General features: G+C 36.7%; 1 protein-coding gene across 5 annotated transcripts in view; it reads left to right on the top strand.

The window, feature by feature from the left end:
• HIVEP1 (HIVEP zinc finger 1) overlaps positions 1-20,530 on the top strand; it is a 107,800-nt gene extending 87,270 nt beyond the window's left edge. For all 5 annotated transcript variants that reach the window (XM_072411695.1, XM_072411694.1, XM_072411697.1 and 2 more), the window contains 5 exons: positions 792-919; positions 2,262-2,437; positions 3,090-3,191; positions 16,810-17,285; positions 18,766-20,530. In XM_072411695.1, coding sequence (XP_072267796.1) covers positions 792-919; positions 2,262-2,437; positions 3,090-3,191; positions 16,810-17,285; positions 18,766-19,893 — 2,010 coding nt within the window. In that variant the 3' untranslated portion in view covers positions 19,894-20,530. The remainder of the gene's footprint in view (positions 1-791; positions 920-2,261; positions 2,438-3,089; positions 3,192-16,809; positions 17,286-18,765) is intronic.
• The last annotated feature ends 863 nt before the right edge of the window (positions 20,531-21,393 follow it).

Genomic DNA, 21,393 nt, shown 5'->3' on the forward strand with positions numbered 1-21,393 from the left:
GTTTCTATCTAGGACCTAGAACCATCTACAATCCTGGCCCATGGTAAATTCTTGCAATACTGATGGTACACTATTTATAGAAAGGATGACACTATTGGTTAAATCACTTTTCTTATGTTTGACTAGATTAATCTCAGTGGAAATGGATTAGAATTTGTTATTTGTATTATGTCTCTCAACTATGATTCGCCGGTACTGTTTATACATTTTTTTTCCCCAAACCCTGTACTGTTAGTAAAATTTTACTGTTATGAAGGCTTTTCCCTTATCAAAAAATTCATATGGCTTTCCAGTGTTTTTCAAATGATCAGCTAGTTTAGCATTTTCCATGGAAATCAGTTATTTAATTGTTAAGACTCTAATTATATTTTATTAGTGTGCAATTAGCAATGACTGAAAATATTTCAAGAAGATTGATTAAAAGTACTTTATTTACCATAGCAATAATTATTGTTGGGTGTATTTTTAATTTCAGTACTTTTATTAAACCTTTCCTTATAGTTGGCACTTAAAATACAGAAAATTTTATTGTCAAGCCTTCTATGTGTTGAAATACACACAGCACCACCAACAGGCAACTAAAGTTATTGAAGATACATGAAAAAAAAACGTTCTAGTCCAATCTTTGAAATAAACAGATGTTTTCCCTTTTCAAGCATAACATGAAAATTTATATATGAACACCTACTAGTTCACAACTGAATTGCTATTTTCTAACCTGTGTGTTTGTTCACTAAGTGTATGCAAACCCCGTGCCAACAGTTTTTAACAGTTTTTTCTTCCTATATTAGTCCTCTCAATGCCAGTCTTCAGTAAACCAACTTGAAGGTCAAAAAACCGTGGAAGCAAGTAATGAACAGGAGAAGGAAGTTTTCCAAAATAGAAATGAGCCAAGAAGAGTGAAGATATTTGATGGAGGGCAAGTAGTTTTCAATACTCTTTGAATTCAAGAATTCTTCTATTTTCATTTTGACTGTTTTTTAGGTCATTACTTGTGATACAACTTCCTAAAGCAATCACTTTAAGTGATAAGGGAGTGCCTGCGTTACTGATACAGCACAAATGTCAGAAGAACAATAAGTGGGCTGCAAAAAATGTGTGTTGCTTGGCTCTGTTTGCTTTATTATGGTCCAAATGTTTAATCCACAGCAAGCATGCCACAAGTCAGAGTGAAATCAGAACTCTGCAAAATTGGCATGGTTTTTTGATTCATCATAATAAGCAAATGTCATTTTCAGACAGAGTACAGGAGTGGTACCCCGTTTTTGTACAATAGGTTCCTGTAAGCTTGTTCAAAAAAGAGTAAATGCAAAGAATATATACTGTAACAAGAAGCTCATAGGCTAATCAAGTACTTTGAGATCTTGGAATTTAAGCACAGTGGATGACACTGCTGCTGCATTTTACTAATTAGTGATAATTATTAGTTACCTATAAAATTGTATTATTGTAATACTGCATCATACTTTGGATGCAGTCTGAGTTAGGATGAAAATGATATGTTTTTCTTTGCACCAGGATCTGATCCATCTCTTGTGAGAAGATTATTTATTTTATGAGCTGAGACGAGGGGATGACTTTTATTTGTTACATAAATGAACCAAAAAGGTTTTCTTTTCCCCTCACAAAAATGACATTATTTTGGTACACATTAGCAATATTTTAATTTACTGGTACATTAGACTATGTGACCATGAATCATATTGCCTAAAGCAAATCTACACCTGGGTGTTTAGGTATGTTTCGAAGTTAAAATGTAATATAGTACTATGTTTATTGTGTTTAAAATGTAGCATCTTTTTAATTGTTATGAGACTTGTAAAACTTGTCTTTTACTCCCATAGAATTACAAAACAACCCTACAACTTTTAGATTTGCTGTGGTCACATCACAGAAGGAGGCACTGCTTTAAACTGTTACCTTTTTTACCCCTTTCAAAACAATTTTTAAATTGGTTGCATGTAAGCTTGAAGAAAACTCAATGGCCCTGATTTATGAAAGCTCTCCAAGGCGGGAGAGAATACATTTTCCTCAGTGAAGCTGGGTGATCCAGCAGATCTGGAATGGATCTGGTCCAGAATTGAAAACATTTGCTAACAACTAGCTAATGACTTTTAGGAAATCCATTCCAGGTTGGCTGGATCACCAAGCTTCAATGATGAAAAGTGTATTCTCTCCAGCCTTGGAGAGCTTTAGTAAATCAAGGCCACTGTATCGATTTAGCGACTAGTTTTTAATTGCAGTGTCATTTTTACCAATAGGTACAAATCAAATGAAGAATATGTGTATGTGCGAGGCAGAGGAAGAGGAAAATATATTTGTGAAGAATGTGGAATTAGATGCAAGAAGCCCAGCATGTTAAAGAAACACATTCGTACACACACAGACCTCAGGCCCTACCACTGCAATTACTGTAATTTCTCCTTTAAAACAAAAGGTATGCAATCCACACCCTCTGTGCTTACTGCTTTTTGGTAACCATTACTCTCACTTACTCTATCTATGTACAGTAAAACAAATGCACATTTACTAATGACCATGTTATATGGAGATTAAATCAACAGCTTTAAGAGTGCTAAGAAACCTCCTGATAGTCTCTATAAAATCGCTAACTTGCTAGTGGTGCCAGCAGTAGGTTTCTCCTTTGCTGATCCATGACTAGTAATTAAGATTCAACTGTGTCAAAGCAAGAAGTGGTTCCATAGAGGTAACAGAAGACAGAGTCTCTCATCTGACGTAAACCTATTACTTTTTTAAAGTGTGATATTTAAAAAACTATATAGTTTTACTGTTTACCTTCCATCTCCTAACCTAAAGTAACCTCTCTTCCCCCTCCACATATTTATACTTACCAAGATCCCATAATCTGTGGCACCTCTCCTCTGTTTACACTTAGCAGTGCTTTCACACAAGGAAGCTTCGTAGATTTCTCTGAAGCATGTATACTCTTTAGAAGTCTATATGGCTTCATTTTGCAGGCACTGCTAGACTTAAGGGACTTAAAAGGAGCTGTATGGATATGGGGGGGGGGGGGGGGTACAATTGTCCTTTGATTCTATTTGCTTAAAATAATTCTATGTGTTTTTCAGGCAATCTGACTAAACACATGAAATCCAAGGCTCACAGCAAGAAGTGTATGGATATGGGAATAGTAGTTAGCTCAGTAGAGGATCAAGATACAGATGATTCTGGTAAGTCATTTATTTATTTTTTCTTGAAATACCCTGAAGCACATTTTGCTTGTTAAATTCTAACAGATAGTGAACAAACCGACATCTTTTCATTGATAAAAACAAAACATTGGGCCAAAATCCTATCAATGAATTATTAATTCCCTCTTCTTCTACATGACTCATTACTTCACACTATTAAGGATAAAAAACAGTCTGAGAAACAGATTAGGAAGATAGTGACATAATTATGTTGAATTTTATATATAGCACAATTTTTTTCTTATTCGAAAATTTAACATGTTCATTTTAATGGAAAGGCACAGTGAAATTACTCAGTGTGAAATAATTAACAATATCAAAATAACAAAAAATGAGGACTGTGCTAAGCAGTGAAAAGAGGAGAAAAATACAAAGTGATGGGTAGATAGGTTATATAATGCTTTACTGTCTCATAACTGTTTTTAAATATAATAATATAAAAAAAGGAAATTAAATGGGTTATCCTATAAGGAATAGTGCAGAGCAACTTGCTTTGCAGCTCCCTTTGTCTTTATATGTGTGTGTGAAGCAGAAGTTTGCTTCACAAAAATTACAGTCAGCCACCTCCCCTTTTATTTATTTTTATTTGGTACAGTGAACCACACATTTCCAGCTCATGAAGTAGCTTCTATATACATTAGTTATGTCACCCCCAACCCATTTTATAAAGAACCTTAACTTAAACTTTAAGACCTAAACCCTGAAAAAATATTTTAAATGTCAGTCGGAGAGACAAAGGATATCACAATGCTGGAGGGACACTTTGGCAGCGCTTATTTGCATCTTATGGCGAAACCCCAAGGTCCAGCAGCAAAGTTCACATCTTCTCTAAAATGTATAGCTGGTACTCATATGGGACACAAATTCCAGCCATGATGACTCAAGCAGGTATTTGTACGACAGATTACATTGATACTGCTCCAAGTCATTGAAAACTAGGGGCTACAGCACCACTTGCTGGCTGGACAGAAAACTACATAATACATGTAATATTTCATTTTAACTTTTATTTTTTTCTTTAGTCCTGGCTATAGTAAAGAATCAAAAATCTGCACACTGTCGCATTTCCGCTTGGAATTTTTTGTTTTTGAGTTTGAAAAAAAGACAGCTGAAGGAAGCCCTCTATGACCTTTGCTTCTAAAATTGTCCTCACATTTGTCTTAGCATGGGTATCCTATAAGTACTAAGTTGTATGCATGAATCTGTATGAGCAGAAGATGAACTTGTGAAGGTCATATATCTGACATTTTTGGTGAGAGTACTGATAAATTGTGTATGTATGCACTTTATGACATGCTCATGTAAAACAGTTTTGGGAAAGTGCCTATTTTATATGATCCAATTAAAGTTTAAACTTTAACCAAGACATCTACAATATCTTCAAATTAAAAAGACTATCACCAGACTATTTCAACAACAGTCTTCCTGGAACTTTATATGTGTAATTTAAAGTATTTTAGGCATAATATTTACCTGTAACAGCCTCCACTATGTAGGCACATGAAGGAAATCCGCCGTTAAGCCACCACCATCTTGAATGTGGTGTCAGCAGATACAGAGCTGTCAGTGAAATCACAGTCTCTAATATTCCATCTTGCTTCTCTCTAGCATCCTAACTTTAAAGGTTACTTAGAGTGGTGAGGAGATACTTGGTCAGCATAGACAGTAATCATTCAGGAGTAAAGAGGATTGTGACATTCAAGGAGGAAGCTAGGTAATTGACTTCTAAAGTTGGTAGGACCATTTTTTTTTTTTTGCAATTTTCAAGACACTTTACAGTTCAAAAAAAAATTGTTTATGAAAAAGAAAAATGTGTCGGGTAAGTTTTGAACTACTTAATATTTCTTTCTTTTTAGTGGCAATTTTTTAATTTGGTGACAAGGTGTCTATTTTGTTTATTGATCCATTACCTGTGTGGAAAGGGATTACATTTGCATACAACTGAAAAATCTGCCTGTAAACAAGAGCAAGTCAGGTCAGCTCTCTAAAAAAACATTACAACTGGCAGCTGCAATGGTCATTCGGTGTCATACAGATTATAGGCTTGTTCTGTAATCTCATCATATTTGTACCTGTACATTGTAAACATTGGTTAATGTAAATGTTCAACTGCCCCACAGCGGTTATATTGTACAAAGTTTAGGGTGTAGGATGTAACTGCAAGCTAACCAAAATTATATAAATAGGTACATTTAATTCAGTTATAAATAATTTTTTTTTGAAGATTTGTCTTCCAATTTATAAAGATTGGAAATGAACTTTCTTGTTAAACAGCAAAATTGACGCTTTAGGTCAAGTAAACAGACCGGATAACTGGGTAAGTGACTGATTGTATAGAAAAGACATGTAAACAAATTAACCCCTATATTTCTCTCAGTATATCTTTCCTTTAAGACATTTGACATATTCTGCTCCATGTAACTAAAGTCACATGGTTATAAAGAGGACCTGTACAGGGAGATAATGTAAGAATGCTATTTGCTTTATATAATTTTAGTCGCACAGCAGAAACAAGCATGCAGATAACTGCCTCTGAACACTTGAACTGCATACTGATTCTGGGTCAGTGATTCAGAAGGTATTTTAAAGACAGAAGATTAGAATACCAACCAAGAAAGATGTATTTTTTGAAGCAGGTCTGAAATGGCAGCTTACATATTTATTTATTATACCGTGTTTCCCCGAAAATAAGACACTGTCTTATATTTTTTTGGGCTTCCAAAAACACACTAGGTCTTATTTTCAGGGTAGGTCTTATATACTTTTTTTTAATGAAAAAAAACACCATATTCCCAAATTCCCCTTACAAATTCCCCTTCTGATCACTCTGTGCTTTTTTTCCACTGTTCGGCAGTTAGGATATGGAACAGCAGGTGGCGCTGTGCCGGCTTCTTTCGCTTTGCTTTACAGACAGGAGAAAACACGATGCTGGCAGAGGAGAGAAGAGAGACATGCTGCAGCCAGAGACACATGCAGGATCGCGTATCAGGTGAGTATATTATTTTAATTTTTTTTTTTAACACATTTTTAAGGGCTCACTAGAACTAGCCTGGTTACATGCACTTCAGCTTCTGACAGGCGAAGTGCATGTAATATCACTCCGCCTGTGACAGGAGCCGGAACTACAAGGAAAGCATCGGCTTGTGCGGCTGTGTGTTAGCCCGCTGTGTGTAGCCCGCTGTCTCCCGCTCGGTGAGTACTGTTTTAATTTATGTTTGCTTTTATTTTTTTATTTTTTTTTTTATTTTAATACTAGGTCTTATTTTCAGGGTAGGTCTTATATTAGGGCAGGTTGGGGGGGAAAGTGCTAGGTCTTATTTTCGGGGTAGGTCTTACTTTCGGGGAAACACGGTAGTATATCCTCTTAAGTGTTTGATCCTCTAGGACATGTATAGTGTTCTGACTACCTGGGTTTCCTTCTACATTCCAAAAACATTCATGGAGGGTAACTTGCTTCCCTCACAAAATTGTCTACAAAAAAAGTATGTTATGGACATTAAACTGTGCCTATATTAAGGAACATTCGATTGTGAGCTCCTAGGAGGGACTGGTAGTTACATGACTATAGACTGTAAAGAACTGTGTAGTATTGGGGTATGTTTTTGAACGACATGACAATAGTAATAATAATTAGGATTCGTTTTGTTTGGGGTGTACTTGAAAAAGAGGAAGGTTTATTTACAGTGTAACATTTTCAAGCATGAATAAAATATAAATTGCACAAAAAGTAAATCTGCAGTAACTCACAATATGTGCCTATTGAAAATACACAAAATGATCCATTTGTGTGCATCCGTTTTTTTCATGGATGTATGTGTGTTCTGGAGCTCAGTAACCTGGCTGTTCTTACCATGTTCTTTTTGTTTGACGTTGTCATCATTAAGGCATTAGTAAATAGTTTTGTGCTCTCACCTTTTGTGTTCAGATTCATCCCCATGGCTGGACATCTAACACTTGTGTCACCAAAATACAAGGTTGCAATGTGAGGAATGTTAATACTGGAGTTAAACTGTCAGGCCAGGTGAACCATTTAGCATGACAAAATGCAACTGTGGATATCCTGTTTCATGATGTGCACCCCAGTCTCATTTGCCAAGTGACTAGATCCTAACAGCATGTCAGATTTTTGCCAGCTAATCACATCTAAACGTTGATCTCTGTAAAAATTTGTTTTAGATTTTTAAGTGAAAGCAACTGTGAATCTTTAGTCCAGAGTTTGCATTTTGCTTTTTTTTTTCACATATATTGCATACTCCCTCCTGTAGCAAGTTACTTTGAATTTTAGCATACTTTATAGACATCAAACAACATTAATTTTTTAGTATTAGATCAACTTTCTTTTTGATTGGCATCTGTGACTGTGCTGCCCAGTGCACTCTGTAATCTGACAGACTTGATCATACACACTTCTCCTTCATGCTATAAGAATGAGGAAAGTAATGATGAGGGATGTGACCTAATGTTTCAATGCTACATACGATGTTAAGATACAGATACAAATACCTAAACAGTTTTTCCTGATAGTTGCAAACATCCTCCGTCTCCTTTTGTTTTTCGTACACCTCCAATGACATCGGTCTCACCTACACACTTCCAACCTGCTAGCTAGATGATGAAGAATCGGCAACACTGAAGTTTTCAACTGGGCTAATTCGCTCTCCTCCTGTCAGCATTTGTGTGCAACAGAGATTGATCGGCTACTAGGGCTGTCCTTCCCTTTCCCAGTCTGATTGACTGTGTGTAAGAAATTACAAAAGCTGACACCAATAAGTCTCAAGTGCCTATGCTGACTATATTAAAAATGGAATTACCTTTATGGAATTTGTGGCTGAATTATTATTTTTTGTTGCTGCCTATACTATAGTTGAAGGCATTTTCAAGAAAAAAATCATAATGTACAGAGGTAAATAAAGAGAAAAAATCAATGACTTAAATTCCAGTCCGAAAAGTCCCATGACAAAAAACAAACCTAACAAACTTACCTTTGGCTGCAAGTCACTTGAATGTCAGTCATGATTCAGTTCAATAAATTGGTTTGTTACAGATGACTTTTACATATTAGTCCAGTCTTGCTCACTGTTGCTTTATCATAACTGTTGTAAGCTGTAAATAGAATTATCTAACAATTTGTATTGAAAAGTATAATAATATATACTATAGTTGATTCATTTTTTATACGGGACGTTGGTTGTGGTAGTCTGTATTTTGGTTTCTTCCTTTGATACAGAATGATCCCTTCACTTTTTTTATATACTCCCAGCAGGTGGCACCATTAACCACAAATGCAAATAGATCACCGTAATATGCACAGACATTTCTGGCTTTTATTTTATGAATTTTTAAAAAAAAAAAAAACAATTGAAGAATTTTAGCTTGCAGTTGCAGACCATGTTCAACTGGAAAAGTTGTTTAAATACATTAGCTGATTATTTGATATACATGTTTTAGTGTTTTGATTTTAAAGCATTACAGTGGCTCTATATAACATAATTATCTGTGGTTAGCTGTGTGTATTGCTAGAGCTTGGCTTTGTAGCTTTATAGAAAGCAACAAAGCATTATTACTGATGAATTAGCAGAAAATCATTACCAGGGCACTTCATTTGGGAGACTCTAAACTGGTGCCCGGCGACAGATGTTCATTAGATTGTATGGTTAGTTTTTTAAATTAAAAAAATATATATATCCACAGAAGAAGTGTGTGCTATGAATAATAATGAAACGTAGATGAACTAACTCATCGGCAGTACCTGATATGTAATGGAAAGCCTGTTTGATCATTGAAAGTCTTTCTGTACAACACAAGTGCATAACAGAATGATCCATTGAATCGCTCATAGCGTGTTTATATTTTAAAATTGAGGCTTGGGCTTAAATGCTCAGTCCTAATAAAACATGTCATCCCTACTGTCAGGTTGGATTTCCACTTTTTGAATTTTGATCAAATGCTGCTATGTGCTTTTTTGAACTTTGTCAGATCAAAAATGTATGTGTGTGCTTCAAAGGCTTTTCTTTCTCCCCTGCAGGCACTTTTTAAGCAAATATTGTAAGGAATGTGGTGAATATCCAAATTGTTAGTGAATCTAGTTTTGTTATCCTAGAATATTGTTACTTGTTTTTTGATGAGTATAAATCTTAAAATTTGTAAAATCATCACTACAGTATAATCTTCTATTTAGGATCAAATAGCATTTCAGGGAAATTATGCTACTTTTGTGTGAAAACTCTCATAGAGAGGTGATCCAGACTTGGGATCATTGAGGTAGAGTGATTTTGATTGTAAGTGCACCAAAACTTTGGTAGATTGAAGTCTCTTTCCAGATGACAGTTTAAACTAGTAGTGAATCACAACCACATAAGTAAGCATCTGCAAATATCTGACAAAAACCTGCCGTCACCTCCTGATTTACAACTCTCAGGCACCAAACAGTTGCCAATTGGTGCCCAGGAGTGGTAGTTTTCAACTTTCAGTCAGAACTTAGCCTTACTGAATAACAGTGTTGTAGAAATCTTATGAAACACTTGATGTTGTAGGCATTTTGCCATTCAGCAATCCTGACATTTTTGTGCTGGTTTTGCTTTTTTGTTAGGGCAGGTAAGATGATTTGGTTTTTGGTGATCAGGTTCAAAAGAAGGCAGCCAATGTGCATTTCAGCGAGCACAGAATACAATTATGTTTTTAAAGAGCTTACTGACCTTTTTAATTAAAACTGTAATTTAGGATTTTGATGTTTGTCAGCCTTTTAGATATTTTTTAATCTTGAGCCAAAGATTGAGGGATCCCAGGAGAGCCTAAACTGTGTTTAAGTAGTTGCCAAGCCTGTTATATTCAAGAATATAGTAAAAAGGAAGAGAGAGAGAGCACAGGCTTTTTGAAGGCAAGGTACAATAAATTAGTTTTATTATTTTGTGTTCAAAAATTAGCTTCTAACAGAGTCCAACTGAACACTATTGCATAACAAATACTAAATGAGTTTTAGTGGTATTTTAACATTATAAGTGGTTACATTCAATATATATAGTACAGTCAAATCTCAAAATCCCAACGTGTTTCGCGGTTAGGCTTCATCAGAGGATTTGGTTGAGATAACCATATGTATCAAACGACTATGTAAAGGTGAGAGTAAAAGCATCTGTCAAGTGTCATCGTAACTATACCCCAAATTATGAATTTATGGATCAATGAATTCAAAAGACTCAGAAGTGGTATAGACCATGAATATAATTGATGATCAATAAATAGGATTGAAGATTAAAGGCTTCAAAAGTATTAAAGAAGATGTTTGTTCTTAGGAACTGCTTGTATTGAGTAAAGGCCTGTGCTCTCTCTCTCCTCCTTTTTACTATAATTTTATTTTTTTATTTTTTTTTAAGTTTCTTACTTTACTTTTCTTCATTTTTTTCTGGCAGAGACTTGGCAGCCTGCCATCCTAGTAACATCAGTGATCTAGAAGCTACATATGCTGTAATCTGTTAGAATTTACTAAAACCTCATTATTTGTTTTAGTCTTTAGTGATGAGTTAATTCATAGTGATTGCAGCTGGAGAGGTCAGGTGTCTAATGATCCTAGAGAGATTGTGATACGAATAAAAATTGCTGACATTTAGATGTATATCCTTTTATACCAAGCAAATTCCTATACTTTTCTAATATAGTTGGTAATGTAATACATTGATCTCCTCATCTTAGACTTGCCACTTCAATGTGTTTGCATCCGCATATTGTTGACAGTTAGCCTTTTTGTGCTTAAAAAACACCTGAAACCACAAATGTTTTGTGTAGGTTGAGTTGACAACAACAAATTCTCAAAAAATACTCCTACACAAATTTCACACAAAGAACAAAAGACTTTTCTGAAAGTAATAGAGGGATTCAGTAACTGTAGCAGCTTTGATTAAATAACATTTTGTAGCATTTTAGTTCATCCCTAAATTTTTAAAATTGCTCCTAATACTTTAAACCAGGCATGGGCAAACTACGGCCCCTGGGCCATATACAGCCCGGCTTTTGTATCTGGCCTGATGAACTCTTTCTCTACTTCAGTGGCTCTGCTGAAGTAGATCTGCAGTCTGCGTGGTCAGCGACTCTGGCTGGTGCCCCCCTGAGTGGGTCAGGAGGACCCCGCTGGGAGGCCGCACCGGCCAGAGCCATGGACCATGTCCCCTGTACAAATCCCATATGCAGCTCTAAATTCATAAATACTTTTTTACTAAATACTTTTTTCATGCAAGCTGAGGATGTATTGTATTGAATTTGGCTACAGATCAGCCACTTACATTCTTTGTGACAATCTTCTCAGATAGATGGAAGAAAAAGTAGCACAATGAGCCAGTCAGCTGTGCTTCTTTTTTCTAAAGTGAGGAATTCTAATAGGAGGAAAGCTTTAGTGACAAGAGAGAAATGCTCATCAGCCTGTTGCTTCAATTTTCACTATCCAAACACAGACTGTAACTGAACTGCAGTCAGGGTTGTGTTGTGCTGCAAATTTCAGCACAAATCCTTTTTGCATACTGCTTTCACTAATTATTTTATACGTATACTTAGCAGTTTTTGGAGTTTATCTTTAAACTAGACCTACGTATGAGCAGTTTTTTTTTTTTTTTATAGTTATAAAACAGCAATGGTAGGGATCCAGTGTGTGAACCTGAGGAGACTGTTGCAAGAAATAGAGAGGGATAGCTTCCCCAACTGTGTTCCATCTTTTGTGCTGATAAACCATTTTTAAAGGCACAATAATTAGATCTAAGATGTGCATTTTAGATGAAGAAAACATTTTTCAGGGTCTCCATGAGAGCCCATTTCTAAGACATCCTCCTCCCTCCCTGCACGTCAAAACCTTCTCCTATGTATACACCATTAGAACAGTCAACTGGGCTGGTTAAAGTGGCCCCAAACACACACTGGTCCAACCCCACTATGTCAAGCAATTTGAAATTGGTGTATGTGTGTAACATGGTTTGCATTGCAAACTAATGGGATGTGACTGGAAAATTAGATTGTTGTGGGTCCTATACACCAAATCTGTCATGTGGTAACTGCAATGTAAGCACCAGTAGTGTAATGTGATTTTTTTTATTCTTGCAGTTTCTCAATTGGCACAGCAAAGATGTGTTCTGTATAGAATCTCACAAAAGCAAATTGCAAGGGACCTAAGAGGTCTGGGGAATTCTCATTTGCAGAAAGAATTCCAGTAGAATTAACCTTGCCAGATCAATGGCTTTTTAATTTTAGAACACTTTCATGAATATTTGGGTTTTTTTTTCTAACTTTTAGAGTCAAATGCAGGAGCAGAGTCTTTTTGTCATTGTCATTGGCAAGAGGCATTTCACCTCTGAATGTACTGTGAGTTTAGGGAGATTAGGCTGTAATTAGTACCAATGGGCTTCCAAAGGGTCAGAGGCCATGCCTTTGTTTGCTAAAGAGTGGAATGAGGTCACTTAAGCTGAATAAGTTAAAAGAAAGCAAACAATAGAGGGCAGTTTACACAGGAGCAAAATGACAACCCAGACTACACATAAGATTAACACTTTTCTTACATTAAAAGAACATAACAAGGAAGGTTTTGGGATGGTGATGGAAAGCCTAATGAGTAATTTGTGTTTTACTTGGCTATTGATAGGTAATGGTTGATTTGTCATTTTCCCATGTTTAGGATATTTTCGTTCTCAGGCTGTAAAGACATTACAGCATGTAGGACATTTTATGTGGGCTAGTATTAAGCTGCGTACACACTTGCAATTTTTGTCGTTGGAAAGGATCTTTCACGATCCTTTCCAACGACAAGGGGCTGCAAGATGCATGAACGATGCTGTACATACAGCACCGTTCATGCTCTATGGAGAGGGGAGGGGGGAGAGCGACGGAGCGGCACCCTGCTGCGCGCTCTCCCCTTCCCTTTCATTACGATCGGCTGTCGTCCATCGTCCGTGGATCCGGCAGGTCGGTCGTCCGGACGATGGACGACACCGACTGTACACACTGAAGATTTTCGCACGATAATTGGCCGATGCCGATTATCGGGTGATAAAAATCTGCCGTGTGTACGTAGCTTTAGAAAGATCACCTCTTTAAGAGAAATGAGAACGTCAGTACAAAGATCGCCTCTTTTCCATGGTTTTTGAGTAAAACAAAATGGGTAAAAGAAAGTCAGGAAGTGCAAAAAAAATCACTATAGTGTAACTAGTTTAAACTTTCATTTAGAGATGACTCAATACTATAAGGGATGTCTGACTACAGGATTATGATGGAGCCATCATCAATGGATAATAAAAAAATCTATATGGAACATGACCTAAAACTGGTCCCACCCATAGCTTCAAATCTTTAAGATAACTGCACATTTGTGTTATATTTATTTTCTACTTTAGTTTTTTTCCTAAACTACTAATCAAAACCAACTCCCATCCCCTTTCAAGACCATTAGGGTGCTTGCTCGACAATGACCATATGGAGTGCCCACCAACTAATCCAGAACAAATGTATTCATACAGTACTGGGCAGCATAAATTTAATCCAAAATTGCTAAATATCTGGCTGTTATACCCATTACTATTATTTTGAAATGCTAAAAAGTATGCTGAGAAAGTAAAATGGAGTGAACAGTTTTATTGGCATACTCGGAGCCAATGAAACAGGTCAGCAATGATATTCAATTAGTTCCCTCATAATGGGCCTGATTAATTAAAGCATTCCAAGGATGGAGAAGATACACTTTCATCAGTGAAACTGGGTGATCCAGCAAACCTGGAACAGATCTGGTCAAAGATTGAAAACCTTTGCTAACAAATAACAAATGACTTTTAGGAAATCCAGTCCAGGTTTGCAGGATCACCCAGCCTCACGGATGAAAGTGTATCCTCTCCAGCCCAATGTGGGGCCTCTTGCAGGCCCAATGTGTAACCTTTGAAAATTGACAATGCAGAATCCATAAACTGCAATGAAGTATTACAACTTTGGAACACCACTGACTTAATTTTGCATATACTAAGACTATCCTTTATTCTAAAAGATAAAATTTGACAGGTTACGGAAATGAAATCATGTCTACTAATTACTTTTCACAACTACAATGTTATATAACTTTATACAACTATACAAATCATATTTTCTCACTCTTTCATATATAATAATTGTATGATATGATTTTTTTTTAAACTGGCTACATGTTTAAGTTACATATACAGAATAGAACTAAGGAAATCACCTTTGACAAATTCTGCCCTCCCAATTCCTTCTGCTTCCCTGAAGCAGCGCAGCTGCCTATGTTTGTGGACAAAACTAATCTTACAAAACAACTCCCTCTTTGATCCACAGCACAGAGTAAAACTAAATAGGCCTTTGGTTCTGGGTGACTGGCAGCAGACAGAAGCTTGGTGCACATCTCTTTCAAGTCAGCTTTCAGATTGTACATATTCCCTGTCATCTCAGGCTTCAATCTCTCAGGGAAAGGACTTGCTTCCTTCGGTGAATCAAGCATGAAAAGTTAAAAATGAAAAGACACTACCTCTTTAAGTCACATATTACCTTGTTGCCTGCAAACCAATTTCTCATGTTACAAGTTAACAATAAAAGAGACATTTTTTAACTAATGACAAACAAATTGCCTGAAGCCTGTAATGTCATGTTTTGCTAAGACTGGTAGATAAAAGAACTTCCCATTAAACATTTTTTAGGATATAGTAGGAGGAGTAATTTTTAGATCTCAATTAACCTTTAAATAAATTCAGGAATACGCACGTGAATAGAGGCATCAGAACACAGAATCAGAATTGCAGTTTATGTCCACTTAATGTCCACTTAATTAGAGAATATACAATCCTGTGTTTTTTCATCCTGGCTAATGTCACCAATAAAAATAAGAATACTCTTATATAAACTGGATACTGCCTGCTGCAGGCAGTATCCATGGGACTTCACAAATTGACAAAAGCCTGCCGAAAACAAATTACATGGATGCTGAGTCTTGTAACTCCTCTTCCCATACCTGACATTAGGTTGGCAATGTGGGAAGGGTACATACACAGTACATGGTGTCCTTCCCTTTCCCATGTGAGGGGGGGGGTATGGGCAAGGTGGTATAGGGTAGAACCATGGGTTGGATTATGGAGCTGTAGTAGCTGCAGTGGCTGACATGGTGATAGGTGGATAGAGTAAAAGGAGTGGCTTGTTTAGTGGTAGGTGAAAAACGTGTCCAAGGGGCTTGAAATGGTAGGAGTGAGTTTTGAGTGTCACAGGGGTGTGTGAATTTCACAACAAGAATTATGTTCAGAAGAAGTATGGAGGAATTATGGGAAGGGGGTAGGTGCAATGGTGGGCTTGGTGATTTATGGAGAGAGAGTGGGGTTGGCTGGTGTTTGGTTGGGACAATTCGAGGCTCAGGAGTGGGGAGTAGAGTGTTTGTCATGGTGGTGGGATATGGGAGGGTGGCGGCTGGTGTGTTGGTGTTGAGTGGAAGGGGGCTAGTGCATTGGTGGTAAGAAGAGGGCGGCATGGGTGGTTGTAAGAGTAGAAGGATGGATGAAATAGTTCTGGTAGTACAGCGTCTTGAGGTGCATTTGAACAGTGGTGGTTTAAACAGGAATGGGGCTTTAATGACTGGAATGACTAGCAGGGTGGTGGTGAGAGCAGTAAGAGGAAGACATCACTAAGGTAATAGGGGCTGGGTAGGGTTGATTGCACAAAACAGACCTATTTCCCCACTGTAGTCAAAATGTTTTTTCTTTTATAGGAAATGTAACTAATGTATATACTTATTACATACACGGTCAAATCAAGAATATGTAAAATAGTTTTTTTGACTGTTTAGAACACTCATGGAATACTAATAGATAATTAGAAAAGAAAACTTTGTAGCATAGTAATACAAAGTCACATATTTTTGTTTTATGACAATATGGGCAAGGAATGATGAATTGCTAATTATCTATTAATCTTATGTTGAATGATGTAGAGAGACACAAAACAAGCTATCCTGTTATTGTAATATGACTTGTGTGATGTCAAAGTGCTGTAGCATCAAGTACATTGCAACAGCCATTGCTTCCGGTATTTTGCAGTACCCCCCCCCCCACACACACACACTTATCCACTGGAAGCCTGTGGGTGCTGTTGTCCCTGTTGTAGCTCTTATGAGCAGCTAGATTTTAAACTTCAGAACTAATTTTGTAATATCCATGAATCCAAAACAATAAAATACAAGTGGTATAGTCATAGGCTGGATATCTCAAAAATTGATGTGACACAATTTACCAATGTTTTTGGTCATTCTGCAAGTGCACAAAAGAAACCCAGACAAATATGTTTTTTTTTTCTAAAAGAACTATGTGACATGTAGAGTCAAAATCAAAATGCTACTAAAACTTAATTATAAAGTAGTGATCATCATTAGCTGCTGCCTTCTTGCTTCCGTTAATACAGGTTTCCTGTAATCAGTCTTCATTACATCATTAGCAATCCATGCAGACCTGTACAAATAAGTAATTTGCATCAGTATTTTGCACAAAAACTATGTAAAAGGGTATGAAATGGGTGTTTATCTAAAATTGCTGGAAAAATGATTTGTTGTAGACCTTAGTAAACCTTTCTTTCCATTTTTCAGGTGAGAGGCAAAGATACACCAATGAGCGTGTGGGCTTTGATGGAGAAGACTCTGATGTTGCTGAGGATGAAGACAATGATAATGAAGATGAAGATGAAGATAGTCAAGCAGAGTCTGGGCTGTCAGCTACCCCATCAGTTACAGCAAGCCCTCAGCACTATCCATTCCGAAACAGCCAGCAAGACACATCCAGTGCTGATGAGGATTCTCGAATTCCACATAGCTTTGGTCAGACAAGCTCAATGGATGTTCTTCCTAAAGCATTGATTACTAGGATGACTGCACTGACTACACCGACTATTTGCAAGCCAGAAAGTCAAGAGAAGAAGAATGATGAAGTTTCAGTACAAAAGACCATACCTCCTCAAAGTGAAGTATCCTCCCCTAAATCCCCATGTCATCAGATGTCTGTGGATTATCCAGATGGTGAAGAAGAGGGTGGCACCACAGAAACAAAGAAACCATCTGTATCACAGGTAATTTAGACTGTTTTAAAAAAATAAAAAATAGTCCAAAACCTAGCAAATCATTCTTTCTACAAGAATTCCTGCATTATTATATATGACATTACATATAATACAATATTAGAGGTGTCCTATGCCTGTACATGTGCAGTTTCACTAGTGGGGTGCTCTCTTTTAGCATTGTTTTTAATACCTAGGTAGCTTATGTCTGTTCAAATACCTTTCAGAAAGTCTTGGTCTGTCATCTTTTAGCAAACTAGCGTCCAGGAAGAATATTTTGTTCAAGTCAAGATTTCAACTTTGTGACTTTCACAAGAACAGACAATCCTTAGGCGGTCATTTCTAAATATTAATACATCTGTTTGTGTATAGGCAGCTTACACAATAAAACAGTCAAGTCATACCAGTACAATTCTGAAGGGCACTGAGGCTGCATATTCCCCGAGTTTAGTAAGGTTACCTGATGACAGAAAACCTTTTCCATAAAAGGCTGTATGATTAGTTGTTAAGTAATGTGCTTTTTATTGAAATGGTAATGTACCCATGTGGAGAAAATAAGCAAAGCTTTTCGAGACTTTGAATAAGTCACTGTTGAGAAATTCTCTGCTTATAACTTATGAATGATTATTTATGCTATATTCCTACTGGGAATGTTTACTGCCATTTCCCTTTTTCCGGCATAGCGTTTAGCTACACAAAATATTAGAAAAGGCTCTTGACACTAATTTTTAGAAGATATGGTTTTATTGCTCTCCAAAATGTATAGACAAGTAAAAAGTTAACCGAACAGACACTGAAATACTGCCAAACCTCATTATTGCACTTTGCTAGAGTTGTAGAATAGAAAAAAGCAGAGTTATAAAAAAGTACAGTTTTGGGATTTCCCACTCCTAGATATTTGCTATGACTTCCTTGTTTCTATTAATTGCAAGCCTATGTTAATAATAGCTAATTGGAAAGATTGCATTTGGGTTCTTTGAAAACTTGCCTTATATCCATCCTTTTAAGAATAGAATTATTTTTAGTAGTAATAGAAATATTACAATTTATGCACTAAGTGGCTAGAAATTTTCTATTTCTGTAGTTGCTCTCTCCAGCTTTAAGATACCTCTCCTACCTTCTTCACATATAGGTTATAAATGAACCCAGCTCTGTGTTCATTATTACACTAGTTAATGTATTTTTTGAATGCAAGACAAGTACCTGGGGTGTTGGTATCAATCTTTCACAACCCAATAGAGAGGATACACTTTCATCAGTGAAGCTGGGTGATCCAGCAAACCTGGAATGGATGTGTTCCAAAATTCGAAACATTGCTAGCAAATAGCAAATGACTTTAAAGAAATCCATTCCAGGTTTGCTGGTTTTCTGAAACTTTTTGTTTTAGGTTTAGTTATGCTTTTAATGTTAGCCAGAAAATGTAGGTCGTTTTGTAATAGTGCATTAAAAATTTCTCATCTTCATTTTATCAATTGTTTTATGGTTATTGCAGGATTCATCATCTGTGAACATGCCATCTTCTCCTGTTGACCGGAGCACACAGACAATGGATTCATCTGTATCCTACTGTGATGACCAACAACAAACATCTGACAACTCTACTCAGCAGCCCAGTCAAGTGTCCACTGCTCCAACACATCTCTTTAGCCATTTGCCTTTGCATTCTCAACAGCCTGTAAGATCACCTTACAGCATGATTCCAGTAGGTGGAATTCAACTTGTCCCAGCTGGTCTAACCGCATATTCCACATTTGTTCCGTTTCCAGCTGGCCAAGTGCAACTTACCATACCTGCTGTGGGAGTGATTCACAGAACTGCAAGTGCTCCTGGGGACAAACCTGCAGAAGTTCCAAACACACCAAGTCCTATAGGTGTGGCTGAAGTGAATGGTGTAGTACCATGTATTCCAATTGGTCAAGTAAACATGCCTGCTCTTAGTGCATCAAACCTTCAACCCATTCAGCCATTAAGCATGGAAACTGTAAACATATTAGGTCTTTCAAACCCAAGTGTTGCACCTCAGATTCACCCTTCGGGACTTACTCTAAATGCTGTTGGTTTGCAAGTTTTAACGACAAATCCTGCTCCCCAGAGCACTCCCAGTCCACAAACTCACATTCCAGGCCTTCAAATTCTTAACATAGCTTTACCCACTTTAATCCCATCTATTAGCCCTTTGTCTGTCGACGGCCAGGGCGGTCCCGATAAATCTTTATGTAGCACAGCACCTGGCCAGAGTCCAAAAAACCTTTCTGGGGTAGATGCCAAAAATATCAAGCAGCCTGATTGTACGCAAGTGTCATCCCAGATACGTGAAACTTCTAAGACATCAAGTGATGCTATTGCCACAGAGAAGAAAGGCACAATTTGCAATAAGAACACTGACCAAGAAAGCCAACTAAAGGAGAGTACTAGCATTGTTACCAGTCAATTAAAAACTGCCAAACTAGGTCATTACTTGAAGGTTCAGTCTGAAGGTTTAAACAGATCTCTTGCAGGTCAGTCTCTTCCACCCCTTCGGCACCAGAGGAGAACAGAGCTGATCTCAAGACAGATGACTGTGCACTATAGTGATTCCAGCAGTGATGATGATGAAGGCAGACTGATTATAGCAACCTAGACTCTTACCATTTTCATTTTAGTTCCAGAATTTCTTTTATATATTTTTTTTTTTTTTTGTTGGAAATCTGGATTATAATAGACTTTTCAAGGTTTAGTCAAAAAAACAAACAAACAAAACCCTTTCTTATCTTTAAAAGCACACTTTTCTTATACATGACTTACATTTGTGCAATCATAAATTCTTGACCAATAATTTTTTTTCTCTGTTTCTCTCTGTTGTTGTTTGCTCCCGCCATTTTTGTACATGTTGTATAGACACTTGTGCCTTTCGGAACTTTATGTGTAGAATATGTATATATCAGTGAATCCAATATAAATACTTATAAATATGATAAATGTACATAATACAAGGTAGTTGCTTGTGTTTAGTATGTACGTACAGATCTCATGTTGAGTAAAATAATTAAATTATAAAATTCTATATGTATATGTTGCACTGTTAAATGTAATTTTTTATGGATGTGGGGCAATTTTGTGTACAGATCTTGTATGTAAAACTCCATATTTATTGTGTCCATATTAGTCTTGGAAAATGGTCCTGTCCATCTTTGTGTGCGAGACGGTAGCTTTACACTTTAAGACAGAAAATCTGTGTTAACCTATGTTCCAGTAAACTTTTTATTACTGACTTCTAATTTTGGCTGCATTGTGCTGATTTAATGAATGTGCATGCGTTTAACTAACATTAAGATATTGTCATTAGAGACACATTCACTTAGCCTATTCATTGCCTGTCATCAGAGCCCTTTTTATGTTTCTATAATAGAGTGTATCTTCTGGAATGTGACCTTCCTCACATGTATCCGTGTATAGACCTGATTAGCAAATCGCCAGCCCCAAACCGTCACCTGCTAAGGGAAGAATGAACAAATATTTCCTAGAATGGCTCCGCATTGGCAATGACAGCTCCACATACATATCTGCTTTTCTGCTGTTTGTGCCAAATTCTTCTAGTCTACATTCTAGCAAGCAGCATCCATGAATATGAAAAATTATTTTTTAGGCTAGCTGTTGATATTTGCTTAATGGCATGGACCTGCCTTTTTAATAGGAACCGTGTAAAACATTTTGAGACTTAACCAGTATAGTTTAGCACAGTACTAAAGTGTTTGAGAGGCATAAGCTTTATGGGGTATCATTATTATCAGTTTGGGTTAGCAAGCCATTATTCACACATAGGAAATTAAAATAGCCATATTGAAATGATGCTGTTTTCACAAATGCAAATTGTACTGTTTATTTTCTTTGCTAAACTGGAAAAAAATATAATGCAGAATACAGTCAGGTCAGGTCTATACATTTTCCAGGGTACTATCACTCTGGAAATTATTTATTATTATCACTACTATTCGACTATTCTTGTTGTAAGGGAAGCTGCAAAAAAAGAACACTAGTACTGTGTCACCCCTAATCAATACAAAGGTGTATGGACTAAAAATTGTATTCATTTTACATGAGATTTCAATTAAACATACTAGATCCATAGGTACACTGTATT

This window comes from Pyxicephalus adspersus, chromosome 5, assembly GCF_032062135.1.
Source record: "Pyxicephalus adspersus chromosome 5, UCB_Pads_2.0, whole genome shotgun sequence".
NCBI lineage: Eukaryota > Metazoa > Chordata > Amphibia > Anura > Pyxicephalidae > Pyxicephalus > Pyxicephalus adspersus.